Here is a 25,713-nt window from a genome sequence, read left to right as displayed (position 1 = left end):
AAGCCTCGGGCGTGCAAGGCCACCTCTCCCAGAGAAACGTGGGGGCTCGTCGGCCCTGATTTGCTCAGACGCAGGAAATGAAATCAAGCGGCTTTGATCACGATAACCCGCTCGGCCTCGAGCTCATGAATATTCAGCAGCCTACTTCCGGCTTGGGACTCCGCCCCAGCCCCGCCCCGCTAGCGGACTGCGCTTGCGCCACGGGCGCACGGGTCGTCAAAGGCGCGCGCCGTCGTCGCTCGCCGAGAGTGAAGGGGAGCTGTGATGGCGAGTTCGGCTGCTTCCTCAGTGCGACCGCCGAGGCCCAAGAAAGAGCCGCAAGCGCTCGTCATCCCAAAGAATGCGGCCGAAGAGCAGAAGCTCAAGCTGGAGCGGCTCATGAAGAACCCGGTAAGACGAGGCGCTGGTTCGACGGCGTCTTCCAGCGCTTTCGGGAACCCGCGGGCCCGCCTCCCCTGGCTGCAGACTTAGAAACTCAGTACCCGAACCCCAGGGCCAGTCCCTAGGAAGGAGTAGGCTACCCCGGAGATAGTGAGCTTCCCCTGGCCTTATGTTGGAGCCCAGGCGGGGTGAGGGCGCTGTGGAACGGTTTCCCGTGCTCTGAGGCACTCCTAGTTTACCTTTCTGTGAACTGAAGCGCTGACAGGAAAGATAGAATCTATGGGTCGACACAAGGGTTTATTTTCTTCTAAACAGCATCGATTGTTAGAGGGGCATTGGCCTACATAGCTGGGACAAGTCACTCTCCCGTCAGGGTCTCGGTCCCTTAAGTCATAAAAATAATTGGATGAGGTCTCTTCTTACAGCCTTGGCTAGAAAGGGTTGACTCCGGGTGTCCTGGAGTTAAGGTTAGAGGTTTCCAGCCATAAATGGTGACTTACGTTTCTGAATTCCGCTTTGGAAAGTTAGGTGTAGCCCTGGCGAGGCTATGGGCTGTGATAGAACCCAGAGTACAGGGGATGGAGTAAATCTAAGGGAAGAAAATCAGCTTTAGGTCCAAGGAGCAAAGCAGTCTTATTTCACCCATCCAGTTAAAATGCTTTGGTCTCAAAGAGATGTGAATTTGTCAGCAGCTTTGTACTTAAGGATGCCTCTGTGTTTAAATGTTGCAGGACAAAGCAGTTCCAATTCCAGAAAAAATGAGCGAATGGGCACCTCGGCCTCCCCCAGAATTTGTTCGAGATGTAATGGGTAATGTCTTCTGTTGATATGTGTGTGTGGGTGAATATAATTTTTGAAGCATAGATGTAAAAACCCTGCAGTTAGTATTTGTTAATTAGATTTCTAACAGGAAAAAAAGAGTTCACTGGTTCAGTAATTTTTTTAAAAAATTTTATTTATTTATTTGATAGAGATTGCAAGTAGGCAGAGAGGCCGGCAGGGAGAGAGGAGGAAGCAGGCTCCCCGCTGAGCAGAGAGCCCGACGCGGGGAGCCTGCTTCCTCCTCGATCCCAGGACCCTGAGACCATGACCTGAGCCGAAGGCAGAGGCTTTAACAACCACCGAGCCACCTTTAACCCACTGAGCCGCCCAGGCGCCCTGGTTCTGTAATTTTGTACTTAAAAAGAAGGGGTGTTGCTTACAGTTTGGCACTAGAGAATTTTCTTCTGCATTGTTTTAAATAATGCATCGTGTTGGTTTTTTTCTAACATGGTTTTGGGGTTGTAAACTAACGTACTAATTATAAAGAAGAATAAATAACAGAGGTATGAAAAATTTCGAACCCCCATAATTCCACCATTCCCCTTGTAACATTTTTTTTAAAGATTTATTTATTTGTTTGAGAGAGAGAGTGCGAGTGCTTGCCTGCAGCAGGGAGAAGGAGAGAGAGAGAATCCCAAGCAGACCCCCCACTGAGCATGGAGCTCAGTCTCAGGAGCCTGAGATCACGACCTGATCCTAAATCAGGAGTCAGCTGCTCAGTCCAGCTGAACCACCCAGGTGCCCCCCATTTGTAACATTCTGATACAGCCTTTCAAACTAGTCAAAACCACTTGGGTTTAAGAAAAAATGATTTTATAAAAATGGTTGGTTGTTGGTTGTTCAACACAATTACTTAGTAACTTTTTTTGCTTTGTTTTAAACTTAATATACATGGACATCTTTTCAGCTGGATATCAAATGTGAAATCATCTGACAGGGGAGGTAAAGGTCTTAAGCTATCTTCTAGGTTTCTGATCTCTCAACCACAGTGTGTTCCTCCTCTTAGTGTGTTAGAATGGAATTACTAGTGACTTCGCATTCAACATTCATGCAACAACTATTTAATGATTACCGTGCTAGGCAAGTCACTGTGCCAGCTTCTGGAATACAATGGGGGGTGATCCTTTCGATTACTTCCGATTTCTTTCTTTGGTCCCTTTTGATTAAGGGTAGGCTATGTTGGTAACTGGATTTCATTAAGAACTCTGGACTCTCCTGACTGTAGGTTCGAGCGCTGGGGCTGGCAGTGGAGAGTTCCACGTGTACAGACATCTGCGGCGGAGAGAGTACCAGCGACAGGACTACATGGATGCCATGGCGGAGAAGGTCAGTGAGCACAGAGGCTGGCTGACCCCTTGGGTTTGGGCAATGTGCACTTAGGACTTTTAGGAAAAAGCATTTAAAGAAGAGAAAATAACACCTGGTTCTTGGCCTGTGTGAAGGCTGCCTTCTAAAGTCAGCGTGGGAAACAGACATCAGATCCAGATTATTCATTGGTCAGACTCAGCACATCAGGGTGCTCCCACTAGGAGATGAATAAGAGGAGGGAGACTTCCCTGTGCGTAGAAGGGACAGGAGAGTCCCCTTTCCCCTCCAGGCCATTTGTCCTGAAATGGAACAGAAAGCAGGATCTCCCACATCACTCGAGTTATTATTTCTGTTCTCTCTCTTTTTTTGGCTGAATTCCTATAATTCTTTGTAGCTGTGCATTTGGTGTGAATAGCAGTGTGCTTTCATGTGTCTGCTTCTTTGAGTGGTCTAGTTAGAGGCTGGCATTTCTTCATGGCAGGTGTGAAATACTAACCAAGAATTGGGAATAGCCTTAGAAATTGTAATGTAGAACTATTAAGCTTTTTATCACCTGACCAGGAGACCCCAAAACCTCTCTCTTGTTGTTCTTAAAAAATACTCTTCGGATATTTTGTTTAGTTTTCAGATAGAACTTTGGAGTTACTTTACCCACACCAGAAAATCTTGTTGGTTTTTTTTGTTTTGTTTTTTTTAAACTAGAATTGAGTTGAGTCCATAACTTAAATTGAATGAGGATGGATGTTACAGTGTTTAGGCATCCTCTCTAGAAATGTTCCTTTTTTTTCTGAATCTCTCAGTGATGATTAGAGATTTGGTATAGATCTCACATTTGTTCAAAGATCATGTTTTTTTGATTGCAGTGGTGCTAGTTGCTCCTTTATATTTTATTACTGGCGATTAGTAAAAATCAGAAAAAAAAATACTAACATTTTAGTACTCCTATATTTTCCCACCTGAGTATAAATAAAAACCAAGGGCGCCTCGGTGGCTCAGTCAAGCGTCTGCGTTTGGCTCAGGTCATGATCCCAGGGTCCTGGGATCGAGCCTTGCATCGGGCTCCCTGCCCACCAGGGAGCCTGCTCTTCCCTCTCCTTCTGTAGCTCCCCCAACTCATTCTCTCTGTGTCTTTCAAAATAAATAAATAAAATCTTAAAAAACAAAAAACAAAACCAAAAAACCCTACAAATATTATTTGGCTAATTCTTCATGATTTTCCATATCTGATCTCTCTTCCTAACGTGTGAGAGATTGCCCCTTGCTCTTAATCTTACAGCATGCACTGGAAAAGACGTTTTTCTCAGTCTAACCACGATGCCTGTTACTTCCTTGAATACATCAGTGTGTTTTAGAGAGCTTTACATACTTTACGGTGGTATATGTTCGCTTTGTAAAAAGGAGAGGAAATCACTTTATCCAGTAACAGTTGATTTTCTGGTAATTTGGTTTGAAAAAGACTCACTGTAGAATTTCTTCCTATATAAAGTAAATACAACGTTTAAAAAAATTAAAACGATTATTCATTCAAATAGAATACTATTTAGCAATCACAAGGAAAAGACTAATGATACGATGATCCCTGAAACATTGTGCTGAGCGAAGGAAGCCTTGCATGAGAGAGCCTGTCATATGGTCCTATTTATACGAAGTTCTACAAGAGGCAGGACTAACCTATGTTAAACCATATATGTGTTTCAGAACGATTGTCTATGGGAGTTGCATAGGGAGAGGTAGGAGAGAACTTTCTAGTGTGATTAGATAGTATACTCACAATTGAGCATTTTGTTGTATGTATTACCTTAAGCGGAAAAAATAGAAAAACTGTTAACAAGTATTAAACCCTGTTAATGCTATGCATGCTTAAATCTTTGCAGGTGAAATGTCCTGGTGTCCGCAGCTTACTTTGAAATGTATTTTTAAAAAAAAAAGACAGGGGAACCTGGGTGGCTCAGTGGGTTAAGCCGCTGCCTTCGGCTCAGGTCGTGATCTCAGGGTCCTGGGATCGAGTCCCGCATTGGGCTCTCTGCTCAGCTGGGAGCCTGCTTCTCTCTCTCTCTCTCTCTCTCTCTCTCTCTCTGTGTCTGTCTGCCTCTCCGTCTACTTGTGGTTTCTCTCTGTCAAATAAATAAATAAAAATCTTAAAAAAAAAAAAAGACAGGTTGATGGATGGGTAGTGGTATAGCTGGGTGGACAGATGTGATAAAGCAAGGAGCAAAATGTCAATTGTAGGATCTTGGTGGTGGGCATATGGAGTGCATAATTCCTTCAACTTTTCTGTGTTTGAAATTTTCCAACATAAAACAGTTCCAACGAAAAACAATGTTAAAACATAAAAAAGTATTAAAGAGATAGACATGACACAGGAGAAAATAAGTGAAAGTAAAAATTCACTGGAATGGCCAAAATTGAGTTTGAAAAATATCTTTAGGATTTGGGAAGGCAATGGAATCATTGCCGTGGTGGTTTTCACCTGGTGTTTGCTTGTCCTGCGGCCTGTCTTGGTCCCCAGCCGTTGGTGGTTCTTTTGTAGCTACTGCCATCCTCTGCCTGTGACATTGTCAATTCTAGTGGGGAGTTTGTGGTGGCTTGTCCCACAGCTATACCTAGTCACCATGGTGGGTTTTCCACTGTCAAGAATAAGAAAACTCTATGTAAAAACTATCAGAAGCACTGTTTAAATTTTTAAACTACTTTAGAGGGAAGGAAACAGAGTAGGCAGTTGGCTCGGCTACCATCAGTGCACACCAGTGTTCGAAGATCAGTTGTGTAGATTTCTTTTTTTTTTTTCTTTCTTTTTTTTAAGATTTTATTTATTTGACAGAGACACAGTGAGAGAGGGAACACAAGCAGGGGGAGTGGGAGAGGGAGAAGCAGGCTTCCCACTGAGCAGGGAGCTTGACATGGGACTCGATCTCAGGACTCTGAGACCATGACCTGAGCTGAAGGCAGATGCTTAACCACTGAGCCACCCAGGAGCCCCTAGATTTCTTACTATAAATCACAATAGCACACTCGCCAGGACCCTGGCTACATAACCAGTAGTTGTGCCTTTTCTCACGCTCTCATGTTTCTTTGGGCAAGAGGGTATCTTACTGAACCGAAGCAGTCCCGTTCGCCATCCGAGTGCAGGAAGCCGTATATCGATTCCTGCCCCACCTGTGGGGCAACCTCTTCCAGTTAAAATGGCCCTGCAGACGTGGTGTGCCTACAGCACCCCCAGTGGTGTGACTTCTAGAGCTCTCATCCGTGGCCCAGAGTCTGTCTAAATGATGTGTTTTTTCACAGCAAAAATTGGATGCAGAGTTTCAGAAGCGACTGGAGAGGAATAAAATTGCTGCGGAGGAGCAGACGGCAAAGCGGCGGAAAAAGCGGTAAGGGCTCTGTGGCTCTTCCTAACCAATGAAGCCTAAAGGCGGGAAATGTGAGAGCTGAGTAGTCCTTGCGGTCAGAAGTTCATTGTATGACCTGTCGAGGTCTTGGTTGTTACCCAGTAGACGGACGACCTGAGATATCTGAGTATCTGAGAGACTAAGTCACTTACTGCTGATGCTTCCCCCCATATCTCCCCGTTACAGATTCTCCGCAGCTCAGGTCGGCGCCTGGGCGATCAGGTGGATTTCTAGGTTTCCTCCACGTCTGTATTTTAACATCGAGTTTAACAGTATGCTGTGAGCAAACTTTGTTTAGCTTCTTCCTTAAATTAGGGTGTGTGACCTCCCTCAGTGACATTACATCATTATGTAGACTGTGTGTGTGTGTGTGTGTGTGTGTGTGTGTGTGTGTGTGTGTTTTAGTAAATGCTCTCTTGTCCTTTGGAGAACTAAGCAGGATTCTAAAAACAGTTCCTAATTCTTAGTCTGTTTCTGGCAGTCTGTTAATTTATTGAGATAGACTTTCATTTGCTTTCTTTCTTTTTTTTTTTAAAGATTGTATTTAATTATTTGACAGATCACAAGTAGGCAGAGAGGCAGGCAGGGGCGGGGGGAAGCAGGCTCCCTGCTGAACAGAGAGCCCAATGCGGGGCTTGATCCCAGGACCCCGAGATCATGACCTGAGCCAAAGGCAGAGGCCTTAACCCACTGAGCCACCCAGGCACCCCGTTTCTTTTGCTTTCTGATATGCATAGTAAATTTAGTTACAGAGCATGTCTGTATGCTACAGCTTGGTTACATCTTTTTTTTTTCTAGCTATTTTGCATTTTTTTCTTTTACCATGTTTTTGTTTCTGTGTGTGAAATTAAATAAGAAACAAAAGTTGTAAAGCTGTAACATTTCACATGGAAATGCTCAGTCTCCACCAGCTTTAGAAAGCTGATACTGCAATAAAGTGTTGTCATTAAAAAAAATAAAATAAACAAGTCGGGGCGCCTGGGTGGCTCAGTGGGTTAAAGCCTCTGCCTTCGGCCCAGGTCATGATCCCAGGGTTGGGATCGGGCCCTGCATCAGGCTCTCTGCTCAGCGGGGAGCCTGCTTCCTCCTCTCTCTCTCTGCCTGCCTCTCTGCCTCCTTGTGATTTCTGTCTGTCAAATAAATAAATAAATCTTTAAAAATAAAATAAAATAAAATAAAATAAGTAAATAAAAATAGTCCCTAAATATCTCAGAATGAAAAACATTTTCAGTAGTCACGTCAGGACTCCACAAACGATTTCATTTTGATTCGGGAAGAAAACAGCTTGGTAATATTGGTGGTGTTGGAGTAGCAGAATCATGGGAAAGTATTTCTTCCTTTTCATTATTATAGTGTTTGTGTTATTATAAGGTCTTTAAACACCCTATAAGTAGATATTTATTTTCTAGAACATACAGTAAGTTAGTAAAGGAATTCATGTATTTTATATTTATAGCCAGAAGTTAAAAGAGAAGAAATTATTGGCAAAGAAGATGAAAGTTGAACAGAAGAAACAAAAAGAAGGTGAGTGGTACTTACTTTTCTAGGTTGTGATCTTTCTTGGTGTTGGTCACCATGGCTGACCTGTCAAGAATGAGATATTCGGGGCCTGGGCGGCTCGGTTGTTAAGCGTCTGCCTTCAGCTCAGGTCATGATCCCAGGGTCTTGGGATGGAGCTCCGCGTCGGGGCTTCTCCCTCTCCCACACCCCTGCTTGTGTTCCCTCTCTCGCTATCTCTTTCTCCCTCTCTGTCAAATAAATCTTAAAAAAAGAGAGATTTAGAGTTTGGAGCTGGTTGGCTGGCCACTGAAGAGACAAGGACTTATTTCTATTAATTAGGACTTGTTTAATTGCAAGTGTCAGAAAGGTAAACAGAAGGAAAGATACTGGCTTATGTTAAGTCAGGACAGACCTCCCTTCAGGGATGGCTAGTAGAGGAACTCAGTGATGTCAGTGGCATTCTTTGTCTCCTTCTGTCCCCTGGCCCCTTGTCCTCGGGCAGGCACATGTTCTCCCGGTGGTTGACGGGTCCCTGGGGCTGCACCCTGCCTCAGTCGGCTCAGTGGGCTCAGTCGGGCTCCCTGCTCAGCAAGGAGCCTCCCTCACCCTCTGCCTACCACTCCTCCTGCTTATGTTCCCTCTCTGTCAAATAATAAAATCTTTAAAAAAACAAAACAGAACCAGAATGCTTTGGTCTCTAAGAAACAGAAAACTCAAATAGCAGTAGTTAAACAAAGAGGAGTTCATTTCTCTCATGTGACAAGAAATTTGGTGGAAGGGGGCAGCCATGTGGTTCAGCAGCTCAGTAGCGTCAGGCCCAGTATCCCGGCAGTTCTCTTGGCCTTTATTTTGTGGGCATGAGATGGCTGCTGCGACTCCTGCCATCAGACCAGTGTTCAAAGAAGAAAGAAAGGGGAAAGAAGTGGTACTTGTCTTTTTTTTTTTTTTTTTCCTATTTGTAACAGAAGAGAAAAGATCCCCAAAAGTGCCCAACAGATGTCATTTTATATTTCATTGGTCAGTGCTAGGTCACTTTGCCATTCCTTGCTGCTGTTAGGTTAGATGAATAGAAAACAGAATTGTTGTGACTATCTTTGTAACCTGTCAGGATTCATCCCTGGAAGCTGGGTACATTGCCACCTTAGACTAAGATGAAATTTTGTTAACAGGGAGGAATAGGGGGGCGCCTGGGTGGCTCAGTGGGTTAAGCCTCAGCCTTCAGCTCAGGTCATGATCTCAGGGTCCTGGGAACGAGCCCCGCATCGGGCTCTCTGCTTAGCAGGGAGCCTGCTTCCTGCTCTCTCTCTGCCTGCCTCTCTGCCTACTTGTGATCTCTCTCTCTCAGTCAAATAAATAAATAAAATCGTAAAAGAAAAAAAACAAAACAGGGAGGACTAGGGGCTGAGTCGTGTATCAGCATCCCACTGTGCTACCAGTCCTGTCCGCCTCTGCGCCCGTCACATGGCCAGAGATGCCAGCCACTCGCCTGAGAGCCCGTGAGCTGAGAGTCAGGGAACAAGCGGTCTCCAGTGGGAAGGATAAAGGATGCCAAGAGACCAAGCACATGACAGCTGCAGACCACAGTCCTGAATGGGTGGCGCTTCCCTGATTGACCAGCCGTGGCTCCTGTGAGGACAGTTGTGATTTTTGGTCTTCAGATGAAGTGAGACTTTCCCTGATACACTAAATACGATTTGTCCCTTCCAGAACCTGTTTCCTTGTAAGTTACGAACATACTACGTGACACACTGTATATGGTGTAGTTCTAAACTATTTCCTACTATTTCTTAGAGTAATTTATTTTACTACACGAAAATGTGATGCTAAAAACTCATTCCTCAAATAGACCTACACTGTTACTTTCCCAGACTACTTCTCCCTCCCTACACATGGGGGAACCCAGAAGTGCTTGATCCAAGCTTGCCTGCGGCATCATTTCCCCTCTCTCTGAAAACCTTTTTATTCATTCAGTTAGAAGAGGTCTGCTGGCTATGAATTTCCTTAGCTTTTCTCCATATGGGGCTGTCTTCATATCACCTTTGTTCCTGACAGACATTCTCACTAGATACAAAATTCTGGGTGGACAGTTTTGTCAGGTTTTTTTGGGTGTGTGTGGTTTTTTTTTTGGTTTTTTTTTTGTTTTTAGCACTTTAAAAATGCCATTCCACTTTCTCCGTCTTCCACGGTTTCTGATAAAAATTTTGTAGTCATTCAAATTGTTCTATCATTGTTTTTCTCTGGCTGCTTTTAAGATTTCTGTCTTTAGATGTCAGCAGTTTGATTATGATGTGTCTATATGTGGATTTCATTGGGTTTATCCTGTTTGATTCATGGAACTACTCGAATCTAGACATATGTGTCTTTTGTCAAATTTGGAAGGTTTTTTTTTTTTCAGTCTTTTGTTTCTGTTCTAACTGTTGGGTGATTCCTGTCGATCTGACTTCAAACTATCTCTTTCCTCTGCCATTTCTATTCTGCTGTTGATCCTACCCAGTGAATTTTTTATCGCAATTACTCTTTTTTTTTTTTTTTCCAGGAAGTTCTATAATTTTGACTTTCATTTTTTAATGTTTTATTTATTGGAGAGAGAGCGACATTGCACAAACTGGACTGGGGGTCAGAGGGAAGGGGACAGGCAGACTCCCCACTGAGCAGGCCTGATCCCAGAACTCTGAGATCATGACCTAAGCTGAAACCAAGAGTCAGACGCTTAACCGACTTGACCCTCCCAGGCCATCCCCTGGGCATTTTGAATATTATATTATGAGGCTTTGGTCTTGGTGGTATTTGTTTTAGTAGGTAGTCAGCCTGGCTGTGTTCCAGAACACAGGTTCTCCCTAGCCTCCTGTAGTTGTGGTTCCACATTCAGTTCGGTTTTCCGAGCGTCGCCCTGCTCTCCAGGTGTGTCCTGCGTGTGCCACCCAGTGGCCAGGCAGGGCTTAGTTCTTTTGAGTTCGGTTCTTGAACTGTTCGGTATGATGATTCCGGCCACATCCAAGCTTGTGCTGTTAGGCTGAGCCCGGGAGTTCAGAAATGACTTACGGTGTCTTTTCTAACCTCCTTTTTCTCCGTGAGCTCTGCTGTACTTTCTGGTTTCCTGGGACTCCCCTTCTCAGACCCCCAGCCGGAAAACTGGGGCTTTAGTCACAGGCTGGCACATGCTGCCTTCAGCTGTGCCTGCCTCCGGGGCTGAGCAGTGGGAGGACAGAGAAGAAAGGCAGCAGGGCTTCCCTGGCCATCTTAAGACCACAGCTCCTCTGATCAGAAAGAAAGGCTCCCCTCTTCTGAAGTGTGTGTGCCCGCAAGCCCCCATTGCCACCACAGGTGCTGTTGCCACGGCAACTCGCGCAGGATTGCCTGAGCGCTAGGGTCTGAGTGAATGGGGAAAAAGGAGACCCAAGAATTTCCCTTACTCTCAGCATCGGGAATCCCTTTTTTTCTCCTCAGACCAGAACCAGAGGGTTTCTTGGGAAGTTCCCTCGCTGCCTGGGCTCCATGACTGCATGTCAAATCGCCCCGACTCCAGGCTGGGGGTACTGAGGGGAAGAGTCCTCAGAAATTCAGAGGTGTTCCCATGGCACTTTGTATGCTGGTCTTTTCCCCTAATCTGCTTGCTTTTCGAGAGCCCATCATTTGGGGCATCTGGGTGGCTCAGTGGGTTAAAGCCTCTGCCTTCGGCTCAGGTCATGATCTCGGGGTCCTGGGTTAGAGCCCCACATCAGAATCTCTGCTCAGCAGGGAGCCTGCTTCCCCCTCTATCTCTCTGCCTACTTCTCTGCCTACTTGCGATCTCTGTCTGTCAAATAAGTAAATAAAATCTTAAGGAAAAAAAAAAGAGTCCATCATTCTGTCCACATCCTATAGCGATATTCAGTGGAGAGAAGGAGTCAGATGTGCTTGCTCTATCTTACCTAGAACCCTCTGTTTCTGTCTTTGTTTAGAATCTAAACGCGGGACTGTAGCTCTTTTGCATTTCAGCCTGGTGCTGATTCAGGTTCCAAAATCCTTTTGAGTTCTGATTCTGAAATTCAGCATGTTACCATGACTTTCTGGGGTTGTCATGGGCAGAGTTGATAAACATAACTCCTTTGTCATTAATGAAAATGTTGAGCCAGACTGGGCCTGGGCCAGGGCCTGAGCCCTCTAGCATCCCCGGGGGAGCTCCGTGTTGGCTGGCAGGGACCCGTTCACTAAGACTTTTAGGGTGGAGTTAATTCTCCAGCTAAGAATCAGCCAGACTCCCTCTTCTTCCCTTACTCCCAGACGTGTCATAAGAAATTCAGAGGTAATTTGAGGTGTGGAATGGGTACAGCAGACGTAAGTTCTAGGCTTAGCTCTCCCTCCGGCTCACCCTGACCTCGAGCATCTGGCTTCTCTTATTTGAGCAGATTTCTTTTTTTTTAGCTTATAATTGATAAGCACTTTCTAGATCTAAAAGTCTACAGTTTGATAACTTTGCCAGACATCTTGCTGTAATTGAGATACACACCACATTTCGGGGGGTTCCCTCAGCAGTGCGTCTAAAAACTCTTCCATAACAGGAAACTGAGGTTAGTTTGCTCTGTATTTGTACTTAATGAACTGTATTGGGTCTTTAGGGGTCATGTTGTAACTTTTTAGTCATCAGTTCTGTGATCGAAGGAGACCGGTGGCACTGGCACAGAGCTGGGGCCTCTCAAATCCTCCTCCTCTAACCTCTTTTAGACGTTAGGTGCATGGACCCTGCCGTTTTCTGGAACCTTTCTTCAGTTTGCCCGAGGCTGCAAAGCGGATCTGAGCTCACAGAGCAGGCTCTGGTGCTCCCAGGGAGCTCACGTCCAGAGCCTCCAGCTTGTTGACGGCGGCCTTGGGCCTCTCACTGCCCCCCCGTCACCCCTCCCCACGTCTCGAGCTTCGGTTCTGTCAGAAAGACAGTGTTTGTGCCCAGGTGGAGTCACACCTTGTAACACGGTGTTTTGTCACACCGAGGTTGTGATCTTTGCTCGCCGAGTCCTGCAGTCGGTTTCCAGGTTGCCGCTGTCGTTCGTCGTTTTTCCCAACGTGAATAGAGCAGGCTAGAAATCGTCCGAGCGCGTCACACCTCTGGATAAAGGGATCTGTGAAATTTTCTTTCAGTTTCTGTGTTGGCTGTGGGCTACCATCCAGCAAATTTGAAAATCGCTGTTGTAGGACGTGGGCCCTGCCCTTACGCGTCATCGTGAATTTAGCAGCTGCCCGGACTAGACGGCGGCGAGCACGATGACACGGCCGGGTAGGCCTTGTACCGGTGAGCGGGAGAGAGGGTGCTGGTCGGGAAGGCGATGTGTGTGCCTTCTCTGGCTCCTTCCTCAGTTTTCACTTTGTGAAAGAGAAAATGGATTTTCTTGCTGTCTGGTTGACATGAAGAGAAACTGAGTGTGGTGGTACTGGGTTGGGCCACAAGGTGGCTTCAGGGCACCACTGGGTTCTTGAGGAACTTGGACGGAAGATCACTGCAGCTTCTTAAGCCCTTCTAGAAAGCGGTGAGGGGCAGGCAGCAGGCTGGGCGTTCTGTTCTGTTGTTGGAGAGAAACTGTCCCCATTTGTTGTCCACACTGGTCCAGTGATTCAGTGGAGATGACCAGTCCGAATGACCCCATGGGATGGCGTTAAGCCAGTGTGGATTATTTTGAAACCTTGAACTCCCCAAACCAGCGTTACTTAATCCCAACAGGCCGGCCCACCAGAAAAGCCTAGGGCGGCCTCGGGTGGTTCGTGACAAGGTACGTCTAGAGCCCTTTGTCAGGCTCAGCTCTGTCAGCATTTTGGGCGGAAGAATTCTTTGTTGTGAGGGGCTGAGTCCCGTTCGCTGCTAACTCTGCCCACTAGATGGCAGTCGTGCCCGCCGCCCCCTGGTCACTGACAGTCGCAGATGTCTCCAGACTTCGCCAGATGTTCTCGGGGGAGGGCTGAGAGGGGGGAGGCGACAAAATTGCCTGGATTAAGACTTCTCTCTCAGCTGGTATCTGGTGTTCAGAAGGTACTGAGTATATGTCTTAGACTGAACCGTTGTTTCAGTGCCCAAATTCTTATATTTGCTATGTTGGAAAACTATCTGTAGGCTTTGTGCCTTTTGAGAATAAAGCTAATTAGGGGCGCCTGGGTGGCTTCATCAGTTAAGCGGCTGTCGTTGGCTCAGGTCGTGATCCCAAGGGCCCGAGATGAAGCCTCATATCAGGCTCACTGTTCAGCAAGGAGTGTGCTCCCTCTGCTCTCCCCTCTCCCCCTGCTTGTGCTCCCTCTCCCTCTGTCTGTCAAATAAATAAATAAAATCTTTTTTTTTTTTTTAAAGATTTTATTTATTTATTTGTCAGAGAGAGAGAGGGAGAGCGAGCGAGCACAGGCAGATAGAATGGCAGGCAGAGGCAGAGGGAGAAGCAGGCTCCCTGACGAGCAAGGAGCCCGATGTGGGACTCGATCCCAGGACGCTGGGATCATGACCTGAGCCGAAGGCAGCTGCTTAACCAACTGAGCCACCCAGGCGTCCCTAAATAAAATCTTTTTAAAAAGAAAGAGGGTGGGGCGCCTGGGTGGCTCTGTGGGTTAAGCCTCTGCCTTTGGCTCAGGTCAAGATCTCAGGGTCCTGGGATGGAGTCCTGCATCAGGCTGTCTGCTCAGCAGGGAGCCTGCTTCCTCCTCTCCTCCTGCCTCTCTGCCTATTTGTGATCTTTGTCAAATAAATAAATAAATAAAATCTTTAAAAAAGAGAGGGAGAGAATAAAGATAATATATGAGTATTTTAGAAGTTTTTGGAGTGTGCATAGAAGAATAAAGTCAAAAATTTAAGTTATCTATAATCCTGACTAAAAAGTCATTTTGACATTTTAAATGACTTTTTTAATTGTTTTTAAATATATATCACATAAGCCTCTTTATGTAAATACTGTATTTATATTTGTTCTAATTTTATCACATAACATTGTCTCATAAATATTTTCCCATGTCCTTATAATTCCATAGTACAAGGAAGGATTTTTTCTTAATCTGTTCTTTTTTTTTTTTTTTTTTAAAGTTAATATCCGTTTTGGGGCACCTGGCTGACTCAGAAGAGCATGTGACTCTTGATTGATCTCAGGATTATGAGTTCAAGCCCCATGTTGGTGTAGAGATTACAAAAACAAGTAAACTTTAAAAAGTAAATAAATGAGGGGCGCCTGGGTGGCTCGGTGGGTTAAGCCTCTGCCTTCGGCTCAGGTCATGATCCCAGGGTCCTGGGATCGAGCCCTGCATTGGGCTCTCTGCTCAGCAGAGAGCCTGCTTCCCCCCCACCTCTGCCTCCCTCTCTGCCTACTTGTGATCTCTCTCTCTGTCAAATAAATAAAGAAAATCTTAAAAAAAAAAAAAGTAAATAAATGAGTTTCAGTTACATTCAGTGACATTTACCTGGTATTCCTAAAATACAGGAATAAAATCTCAGATTCCTAGATTTTAAAATATTATGTAAACAATAGTGTAACAGTAATGGAAACAGCTCAAATACTATCCTACTAATCAGTCCCCTCTCTTTCTGTCCATTTGCTTTGTCTCTTCCTGCACGTGCATGTCATTTGCGTAGCGTGTGAATAGTTGTCCACTTTGCATATTTAATACCGTGAGCATTTCCTGTCCTTCATAATTTGTTGAGTGACTGACGACATCCAGCAGTTGTCACGCTGCGACACACCTCTTTGCCTTTTGTTAAACATTAGATTGATTCATTTTTGTCTTCTTTAGAAGACACTTTGTAGTGAATATTATGTACCCCCTTTATGGTTTATTTCCTTAAGACAAATTTCCAGCAGTGGAGATTACTAGATCACAGAGTATAAAAAGATTTAATGACTCTTGAAATACATTTCTTTCCAGAGGAGTCATACTAATTATTACTGACATCAACAGCACGCAGCAGTCTCCACTTCTGCCGTTTCCTTGCCAGCACTGGCTTTTAAAAATTATTCCTCCATGTGGATAGGAATGTGACTTCAAAAGCAGTCTTGGTCTCATTGGGGATTTAGTAAAAACCGCACAAAGATCCAGATCCAGATCTGGCCGGACGCCAGGGTGGCAGCCTCCACTCTCTTCCCAGCCCAGCCCCCACTTCTTCCACCTCTGTACAGTCCCCAAAGCTCTGGTTAAAACAGAGATTAGACGGTCATTTGTTCTTTTGCTTATTGTTAAAAAACAAAATTCATCCAAGTAAATCTAAGGATCTAATTGGTTTTATTACGCAATTCATGAGTCAGCATCCCATCTAGCAAGTAGAGAGATGCCCCTTGGAGGTATAAAAAAGGAAGGTTTTTATTGGAAGGAGGGTGGGGCAAGAAATTAATGGCCGGGTTTTTAGTCACGCACATGACCTCTCTAGTGTTGATCAGGAAATTTCAGATCAGCTGTTAAAAGGTCACATTCCTGGGATAGATTGAAAGTAATTAAGTCTCGGTTTGCTTTTGGGGGTGGGGGCAAATGACTCCATTTTTTACTTGTTTTTCTTTTTTAATTTTGTGTAACAGGGGCACCTGGCTGGCTCAGTTGATGGAACATGAGACTTTTTTTTTTTTTTAAGATTTTATTTATTTATTTGACAGACAGAGATCACAAGTAGGCAGAGAAGCAGACAGAGAGAGAGGAGGAAGCAGGCTCCTTGCTGAGCAGAGAGCCCACTGTGGGGCTTGATCCCAGGGCTGTGAGATCATGACCTGAGCCGAAGGCAGAGGCTTTAACCCACTGAGCCACCCAGGTGCCCTACACCTCTGTTCTTCCTCCTTGTTTCCCATGCTCCGGGCTCTGTGCTCTGTCCTTTTCCTTGCTGCTTGGCTCCCCATCTGCACCTTTTCCTGCAGTCATACTGCACCTTCTCGTCATCCTACACCTTCCTCTTGCCATGTTCTCTCTCTTTTTAAAGCCTTTCCTACCCTCCCTCCGCAACCGAACCATCTAGCCTTTCCCTCCGCCTTGCTCCCAGAGGGCTGTGCACTTACTTGGTTTGGACACTCTGCTAAGTCACCTAATGTGGTTATCTCTTGAAGGAGCCAAGGTCAGGCTGCCCCAAGATGGGCCACGTGGGCATGAACATTGTTTTTGAGTTTGTTAACCTTAAACACAAGAATTGCCAGTTACTTGACCAGCAAAAAGGGCGTTATTCAGGAATAAGAGAATTGCGGTTTGGCCCAAACAAGCTGTTCCCAAAGCGCAGGCAAGTCTAGAGAACAAAGGAGAGGTAATGCCTTTTTTTTTTTTTTTTTTTTTTTAAGATTGTATTTATTTATTTATTTATTTATTAGAGTGAGAGAGAGAAAGAGAGCAAGCATGAGCAGGGGTAGGGGGCAGGCAGAGGGGAGAGGGAGAAGCAGACTCCCCGCTGAGCAGTGAACCCCGTGTGAGGCTCAATCCCAGGTCTGCGGGATCATGACCTGAGCTGAAGGCAGAGGCTTAATCAACTGAACCATCCAGGTGCCCTGAGGAAATGCTTTTGAGGAGAAAAGGGGTAAGTTAGGAAGGCTGTTATAAACTAAAAGTTCAGTAGAGTAAACTTGGAATTCAAACTATGGTGGCTTCTCATTGGCTAAGCTTTTGGGGCAGGGGCGTACGTGGAAGGCATTTCTTTCTCCAGCCGGGACAGTAGAGCAGTATCCACAGAAAAGATTGAGTCCCTCTCTTCTTGTTGGGTCTGCAGCTGATGGTGAGGGTACGGCGCCAACCCCCCTCAACTCCGTTTTGGTAAAGTTTCCTGTTACTAATTTTCACGAGTTAGAAGCAGTCAAAACCCAGCAGATTCAGGAAAAGCTCTTTACCTCCCCGTCAACTGCCTGCTGTACCAAGAAGAGAGCTATTAACAGAGCTCTGAACAGAACAGAACAGAAATTACCTGCACAAGAGGGCACACTTTGTTTTCCAAACATCTCCTGTTACCTTCCTGCTAATGGTCTTCTGCCTCTTTGTATCCTCAGACTCCTACCCCTCTCCTGTGCTCAGGATGTCACTTAAGCCTTCCTGTTGCCTGTTTTTGGAATTTTGTGTCTGTCCACATTCCCCATACATAAAAAACTAGATTTGATTTTCTCCCACTAATGTCTCATGTCATTTGGTTCTTAGTCCAGCTAGAAGGACCTTGAAGGGTAGGGTAGGAAATTCTTCCCAACATAATTTCACTGTAAAATCCAGTTCTATGAGTGTAGGGCAGTGTTTTGTTTTGTTTTGTTTTGTTTTAATAAAAAATTTCTAGAATGGTTTTAGATTTACAGGAGAAGTCCCGAGATAGTATAATCCCAAGGATTTCCATATCCAGCTTTCCCTTTTATTAACATCTGAAGTTAACCATTTTATCACAATTAATGAACAGTATTGATAGATACATTAGCTGAAGTCTCTACTTTATTCAGATCTCCTTAGTTTGTACCTAATGCCTTTTTCTGGCTTCAGAATCCCATCGAGGATATCACATTACCTTTAATCACCACGTACCCTTAGGCTTCTGTTAGCTCTGACAGTTTCTCAGACTTGTTTTTGATGCCTTTGAGAGTTTGGAGGGATGGAGGATTGGATGTCCTGTAGAATGTCCCTCAACTGGGTTTTGTCTGATATTTTCCTCCTGATTAGCCTGGAGTTATTTTATTTTGGGGAGGAAGGCCACACAGATAAAGTCCCACTCTTAATCCATTGTATCAAGACTATATACTATTGAGATGACTTGCACTGTGGATGCGTTGACCTTGATTGCCTGGCGGAGAGGCAACGCCTGCCAGGATTGTCTACTGTAAATTCACTCTGCTTTTCCCCTTTCTCACACTGTACTTTCTGGAAAGAAGTGACTGCCTGCCGCCCACACTGTGAATCAGCTGAGGAGTTAGCACCTCCTCTCTGTGAAGGTGCAGTAACCACATGGATGATCTGAAATTCTTCTGCACAGATTGTCCTCTTCTCCCCTGCTTGTGTATATCAGTATGGCCTTGTGGATGTTGATTTTATACTTTAGGTCGAATGCAGCACCCCTTACTTCTTTAGTCGCTTAGCTCGTTCCAGCTCTGGTCATGCGGGCCTCTTTCCTTTGGCTTCTGTGTGGCCCCTTTACATACTTCCTTCCTTAAGAGATTTGGACTTTTTTTTCTTTTTTAAAGCACATCCTTACTTTCTGGCACTATAACCTATTCCAGACTTACCTTTTATATTTCTTGCCCCAGACCTAGAACCAGCCATTTCTCCAAGGAGGTTTGGTTCACTTTTTTGGGGAATGGTTTTAGAAACCAAGATCTGGGGGCTAGGCATGTTCTCTGCCACTGGGTGGTGGTGTTTGTTTAACTGATAGAACAAGGAAACATGCGCACGTACTAACCAGTGTGTTTACACGTATTTATGGATATTTCTAGACATAACCATGTGTATTGTTCTCGGTTACACTAAACCTGAGCTTATCCTGATGTCTCCAGCTCCGATCCGTGACCACATGGATCGTTCCAGCCTTCCGGCATGAGCCTCCAGCCTCATTCCAGCTTGTTTGCCTGTAACCTGCCACTCTGACAGTGAGGAGCCTGGCCTCTGCCCTCCACCGCTTACCTGTCCCGTTGTCCAGCTCCAGTGCCTGTGGGTGGTGCCTTCAGAATTGTTAACCTGTTCCCTGTGCGAAACCATTTTCTCAGCTAGTAGAGTCCGGTGTTCTGTACAGTTCCTTTGCCTTTGGTCATACAGACGCCACTATTTCCAGAATTCCTTAGGGCAGCACTTTTCTCCCCCTGCTTCACAGAAGTTGTTTCATCCATTTGGTATAGGGTTGGATTCATGTGTCACCTTTTGCATTCGTCCTGGGATCCTAAATAACTTCTCAAATTTGCATACATTAAGATTTATTCTTCGTGCTGTGAAGTTCCGTGAGTTTTGACAAATGCATGGCATCCTGTATCCACTATTACAGTGTCCTGGGAAATCGTTTCACTGCCTTAAAAAAAAAAAAGAATCCTGTGCTCCACCTCCAGCCTCCTCCCACCCGCAGTCCCTGGCACCCATCTGTTCACCGTTTTTCATAATGCCATGTAGTTGGAGTCCTAGAACACGTGGCCTTTTCGGCCGGCTTCTTCCACTTGGAAATATGCACTTAAGATCCAGCCATGCTTTTGCCTGGCCTCATAGCTCCGTCCTTTTTATCGTGGAACGGCCTTCCATCCCACAGCTAGGTCACGGCTGGTTTCTCCAGTCACCTTTCAGAGGACATTTGGGTTGCATCCTGTTTCAGGTGATTTAGGAAGAAAGCTGCTGCAGACGTCTGTGTCATGACTGTCGCGTGGGTGTTTTCAGGTCCGCTGAGTGTGTGCCTGGGAGGGTAATGGCTGGTTCCTGTGTTAAGAGTGTGTTTCGCTGTGTAAGAAACTGGCAGACTGGCTTCCAGAGCAGCCGGACCGTCCCGCACTCCTAGCGAAGTAAACAGGGGCTGCTGTCCTCCACGTCCTCCCCAGCAAGTGGCAGCGCCCCTGTGTTCAGTTGTAGCCATTCTAGTCTGTGTTGTGCTGTCTCACTGTTGTTTTAATTTGGGGTGGCTTCTTTTTGATTCTTGTGTCCTAGATATTAAACCTAGTAGTAATAAACACTTTATTTTTTGTTTATATTATTGAAAGAAGGAGCAACTGAAATAACTTTGTCGGATTACCAAAGGACTTGAGTGTGCACCAGATTCCTAAGCCTCTCCTTGAGAGTGATGTTTCCAGGCCCCGACAACGTATTTCCCACACGTATGCATCAGTTGTGTTTACTGTTAGGAGGGGTTGGTGGTTCTTAGAGAACCTTGAGGCAGAGTATGAGTAAGTTATGGAACAAAGCAAAATCGTCAGCAGTTTCCACCTTGGAGCCCAAGTTCTAGAGCAAGGCCCCCCGCTGGTATACAGGGAATGGGCTACAAGTGGCAAGGACTGTGTTCCCCTTGGCCTGCGCGGTGGAGACGGAGGCTGTAGGCCTTGGACCAGTCATACCACGTGCCATAGAAATAGCATTCTTTCCTGTGCCTGCCACGCTCAGGGAGCTGGGGGTACTGGCCTGGCGTCTGGGGGCTCAGAGCCAGGTTTTTGATACATCCCTAGTTTTTCACTCCATTTTTCCATGGTATGCACAGTTTCTCTTTTCCTGATTCCCTTTTTTTTTTTTTCTTTTTGTATTGTGGTAAAAATACACATAACATTTCCCATCTTAACCATTTTTAAGTGACAGCTCAGTGGCGTTAAGTGCGTTCGCCCTGTTGTGCAGCCGTCACCACCATCTTTCCCCAGAATTCTTCATCCTGTGAAATGGAAACTGTACCTACTTAAACATGAACTCCCGCTCCCCCCAGCCTAGCAAGCACCAGGTCACTGTCTGTCTCCGTGCTCTGGAATCATAGGCACCTGGCTCTGTGGTGCCTTGTTTCACTGCACATAATGTCCTCAAGGTTCATCCATGTTGTGGCAGGAGTCAGAATGCCCTTCATTTTAACGCTGAGTGATCCTCTGCTGTGTGCACGGACTCCACTCTGCTTATCCAGTCAGTGTGCCCGCCTCACCCCCGTCTCCACCGGGTTTTCCTTTTGCCTCCGTTTCCTCGTGCACTTCTGCAGGCACCGTTTGGCGGAGGCCCAGACCGTCCAGGTCCGAATCCTGATTCCTAGTGATTTGAGACTTTGAGTAACCAGTTACATAACCTCTGTGAGCTCCATTCCTCCTCTGTGAAGTGGATCTGGAGTAGTGGTGCTTGTCTCTTAGACTTCTCTTTTCAAGTAATCTCCACGCCCAGCGTGGGGCTCGAGCTCACCAATCTGAGATCAAGTTGTGCACTCCACGGACTGAGCTGGCCAGGTGGCCCCATCTCATAGATGCCCGTTAGAATAAAACAGGGTGGTGTATGGAAATACTTAGCATGTGCCTGGCACCTAACAGGTTTTTTAGGGTTTTGTTTCATTACGTTTTAAGATTTTATTTATTCACTTGAGAGAGACAGCACAAGCAGGGGGAGAGACAAAAGGAGAGGGAGAAGCAGACTCCCTGCTGAGCTGGGAGCCCGATGCGGGGCTCGATCCCAGGACCTGGAGATCATGGCCTGAGCCAAAGACAGATGCTTAACCATCTGAGCCACTCAGGCGCCCCCACATAAGAATTTTTCTACAAATATTAGTTACTAAAATAGGCTCGGGGTGCCTGGCTGGCTCAGTTGGTTGAATGTCGGACTCTTGGTTTTGGTTCAGGTCATGATCTCAGGGCTGTGGGGTTGAGCCCCACTTTGGGCTCCCCACTCAGTGCAGAGTCTGCTTGAGATTCTCTCTCTACCCGCCCCTCAAATAAAGAAATAAACTTTAAAGAATAAAACGTGCTCACTGTACTTTTGAAACTTCTCATTCCTTTCGGCATGAGGTTGCGGAGAAGGAGGAATATCCTAAAGCGGTGAAACCGAGTCTGAGAGACGGTTCCAGCCTCTGCCAGGAGTGCTCTCCAGTGGCCCAGCCTGGGGTGTGAGGGTGAACTGTAGACCGCGCTGTGCCCGGGGCACCCCAGGCCTCCCACCTTGTAGCTGTCTGTCTGGCCCTGTGATGACAGCAGTAGCACAACTCTGGGTCCCTGGGGGCTCTGGGGGGTGCTAGAGCGAGTTCCTGCATATCTGCAGGGAGGAGGCCTGTTGGTGGGCCTGGGGAGCCCACGGTGCCTGCAGGGGGCTGGAGGACAGGACTGCCTCTGTGGGCTCTGGCTCTCCTGTTCCAACTCTCGCCCACTGCCCCTGCTCCCCAGGAGAGGAGAGGAGGAGGGGGAGGAGGAGCTGGGAACAAGTTGTCTTTCTGCTTGGCTTCTGGCCAGCTCAGCTGCACCGTGGGCACCGACAGTCATGCCGGGGAAACATTGGAATTAAGAGATGCACGTGGAGTGTCAACAGAGAAGGTTTCTGGGTCTGTGGGAAGAGCCGGGAAGCTGGCATATTTGTTGTGGGCAGATCCCTCTGCTACATAGTTTTTAAGTCCTGTCGTGAGAGCTTGAGACTTGGGTGGGAGCGTTGTTGGCCTAATGTTAAGTGTTAAAGTGGTGGCTGGGGACATGGCCCTGCCATGGTGAGAGTGACACACATGGGTCGGAGGGGGAGCGACCTCTAAAAAGCAGTGAGGGGGCTGCCTGGGTGGCTCAGTTGGTTAAAACCTCTGCCTTAGGCTCACGTCATGATCCCAAGGTCCTGGGATCAAGCCCCACATCGAGCCCCACATTGGGGAGCCTGCTTCTCCCTCTCTCTCTGCCTGCTTTTCTCCCTACTTGTTATCTTTCTCTCTGTGTCAAAAAACAAATAAAATATTTTTTAAAAAAGACTTTATTTATTTATTTGACAGACAGAGATCACAAGTAGGCAGAGAGGCAGGCAGGGGAGGGGGGGGGAAGCAGGCTGCCTGCCGAGCAGAGAGCCCGATGCAGGACTCGATCTCAGGACCCTGGGATCATGACCTGAGCCAAAGGCAGAGGCTTTAACCCACTGAGCCACCCAGGCGCCCCAATAAATAAAATCTTTTCTTTTTTTTAAGATTTTTATTTATTTATTTGACAGATCACAAGTAGGCAGAGAGGCAGGCAGAGAGAGAGAGGAGGAAGCAGGCTCCCCACTGAGCAGAGAGCCCAATGTGGGGCTCGATCCCAGGACCCCAAGATCATGACCTGAGCCAAAGGCAGAGGCTTTAACCCACTGAGCCACCCAGGCACCCCAATAAATAAAATCTTTAGAAAAAAATAAGGGGCGCCTGGATGGCTGAGTCATTAAGTGTCTGCCTTCAGCTCAGGTCCTGATCCCAGGGTCCTGGGATCCAGCCCCGCATTGGGCTCCATGCCCAAGCAGGGAGGCCTGCTTCTCCCTCTCCCATTCCCTCTGCTTATGTTTCTCCTCTTTCTCTCTCTCTCTCTCTCTCTCTGTGAAATAAATAAATAAATAAATATCTTTTAAAAAGTAAAATAAAAAGCAGTGAGGCCCAGTTGATGGGGTGTTGGGTTCCCTTTACGGATGCTTCCGGACCTTCTTCACAAAGATGGGATCCAGCTGCCAGCTGTGGCAGACCGGTTCTGGGACCCACCCTTTATATTCGAGACGTGGCACATGGGACTGACGACGTGAGCACCTCCTCTGGCTCCTCACGCTGTGTGGGAACAACTACAGCTGACCCTTGAACAACACGGGTGTGAACTGTGTGGGTCCGCATATATGTGGATTTTTTTTTTTTTTTTACAGTACAGCACTGTAAATGTATTTTCCTGATTTTCTTAACATTTTGTTATATCTGGCTTACTTTTCTTAAAGTCTGCTTTACTGTAGGAATGCAGTACGCAATACATGTCCCATACAGAATGTGCTAGTGGTCTGTTTATGTCACGGGTAAGGCTTCTCGTCAATAAACTGTTTGTAGTTCTGTTGGGGGGCGTCAGGAGTTATACATGAAGGGGCACCAAGGTACTCAGTTGGTTAAGCATCCTTCTTGATCTCAGCTCAGGTCTTGATCTCAGGATCATGAGTTCAAGCCACGCTGGGCATAGAGCCTACTTTAAAAAAAAAAAAATTCTGTGTGGATTTTTGGCTGCATGGGGGATGGGTGCCCTTAACCTCTGCACTGTTCAAGGGCAACCTGTAGTTCATAATTTCTCCTTCGTGCTCCTCCATTTTAAAGCGTCCCTTGGTTCTCTGGGTCCGTTTGTCTCTAATCAGATGTCGTGTAATTACAGGATCCAGTCAGTCTCAGGAGCAGCCATCCAGTAGCTCTGAGGAAGCATCTGGAACAGAGGAGGAAGAGGAGGAGCAGCCCAGCTTCATCATGGGGCGATGGCAGTGTTTGCTGTAGTGGCTGTCTGGAGCCCGGCCCATTCTGCGGCCGAGCCTCAGAAAAGCCTCCACACAACCCGAGGCCAAAGGAGGCTCTGTTTCAGCTCAGTTCTCCTCCCAGCGCCTTGCTGGAGAGAAGCAAGCGGGAACCCATCCTGACTGTGGACAGCCCCGCCTGTTGGCAGGCCTCCATGCCTGTGGGACAGAGAGGACCATGTCCTGGACCCTTGGGGCACCGCCGAGCAGAGTTCATTCATGTTCCGGCTGATGGGGAACACGTATCACCTTCTGCCCCTGGTGCCTCCTCTCCTGTTTGGACAGTGATGAGTTTGGACCAGTTTCTGTGAAAGAAACGTTTATTTAGTAAAGAACAGAAACATCAGGTTTTGTTCAGACCTGTCTAATGTTCCAAAGCTACAGGGACGGCTGGGAAGCGACGTGACAGGGTGGCCTGTTTCCAGGCTTGCTGAAGGAAATGGCCCTGGCTCTGAGGCAGCCCACACTGCAGGACCCCCACTTCCTCCAGCTGAGGGTTAGACTGTTGGGGTTATTTATCTCCCGTTCCAAGTTTCTAAGTATATTTTGTGCCTTTTATTGAGTGTGATAGAATTAAGGAAATAGTGGTTTGGAGCGAAGGGAAACTAAGAAGCATTTCACTTGTTTTTTCATTTTTGCAGTATGGATTTTCCTGGCCCCACCCTGAGCCAGGCGACATCTGTGAGCACTTCTGTCCTTTAAGCAATTCAAGCCACAGGAATTTTTCTTTCCCAGGGAGCTGAAATGGAAAATCAGCGCTAATAAATTAGCACACCCCGTGGCTGTACATTTTGGAACCTGTGTTTCTCTCGCTGCCAGGGATCGGCTGGTTAGTTTTGTGTTTATTTTTTGTTCTACTATCTTGGTACTGTTGGTTTCCTTATCTCCCCGAAAGATGTGTGTCACGACTCTTGCTTTGAATCTCCAGCCTGCATCTCATGGGTGTTCTCTCGCCCTGGAGGCTGTCCACAGTGCTAGAGCTTGGAGCCTGAAGACCTAGGTATTCCAGTGCTTTTTTTTTGAAGATTTTATTAGAGAACACGAATGGCAGAGAGGGGGACAAGCAGACTCCCTGCTGAGCACAGGTCCCAATGTGGGGCCTGATCTCAGGACCCGAGATTGTGACCCGAGTCATAGACACTTCACCCACTGAGCCACCCAGGTGCCCCGCTGAGTATCCAGTTCTGACGCCACCTCTGGTACGTCTGGCCCAGAGCTTATTAATGTGATGGGTGGGGGGCAGTGGGGGCGGTGGGGGGCGAATGCCAGAGCAAACAGCAGGATGTCGCGCTGAAGGGTTATGTTCTGCACCTTTCGTGGGTTTTGGAAGAGGATGTTTAGGTAGAAAATGTGTAGTAATTTCTGGCTACTTTTTTTTTTTTTTTTTTTTAGTTTTATTCATTTGACAGAGATCACAAGTAGGCAGAGAGGCAGGCAGAGAGAGAGAGGGGGGAGGAAGCAGGCTCCCTGCGGAGCAGAGAGCCCGATGCGGGGC

General features: G+C 46.6%; 1 protein-coding gene across 1 annotated transcript; it reads left to right on the top strand.

The window, feature by feature from the left end:
- Positions 1-218: 218 nt before the first annotated feature.
- LOC111145580 (PRKR interacting protein 1) lies at positions 219-24,999 on the top strand. The gene is made up of 6 exons (XM_022500542.1): positions 219-390; positions 1,113-1,191; positions 2,429-2,529; positions 5,797-5,882; positions 7,357-7,424; positions 24,086-24,999. Exons 1-6 carry the CDS (start codon positions 265-267, stop codon positions 24,199-24,201), a joined length of 576 nt encoding a protein of 191 aa, XP_022356250.1. The 5' UTR covers positions 219-264; the 3' UTR covers positions 24,202-24,999.
- Positions 25,000-25,713: the final 714 nt, after the last annotated feature.

This window comes from Enhydra lutris, unplaced genomic scaffold (assembly GCF_002288905.1).
Source record: "Enhydra lutris kenyoni isolate GAN:26980312 unplaced genomic scaffold, ASM228890v2 scaffoldscaffold13, whole genome shotgun sequence".
In the NCBI taxonomy this organism is placed as follows: Eukaryota; Metazoa; Chordata; class Mammalia; order Carnivora; family Mustelidae; genus Enhydra; species Enhydra lutris.
Note: the sequence above shows the minus strand (reverse complement) of the source record. Positions and strands in the feature narration are given on the sequence as shown.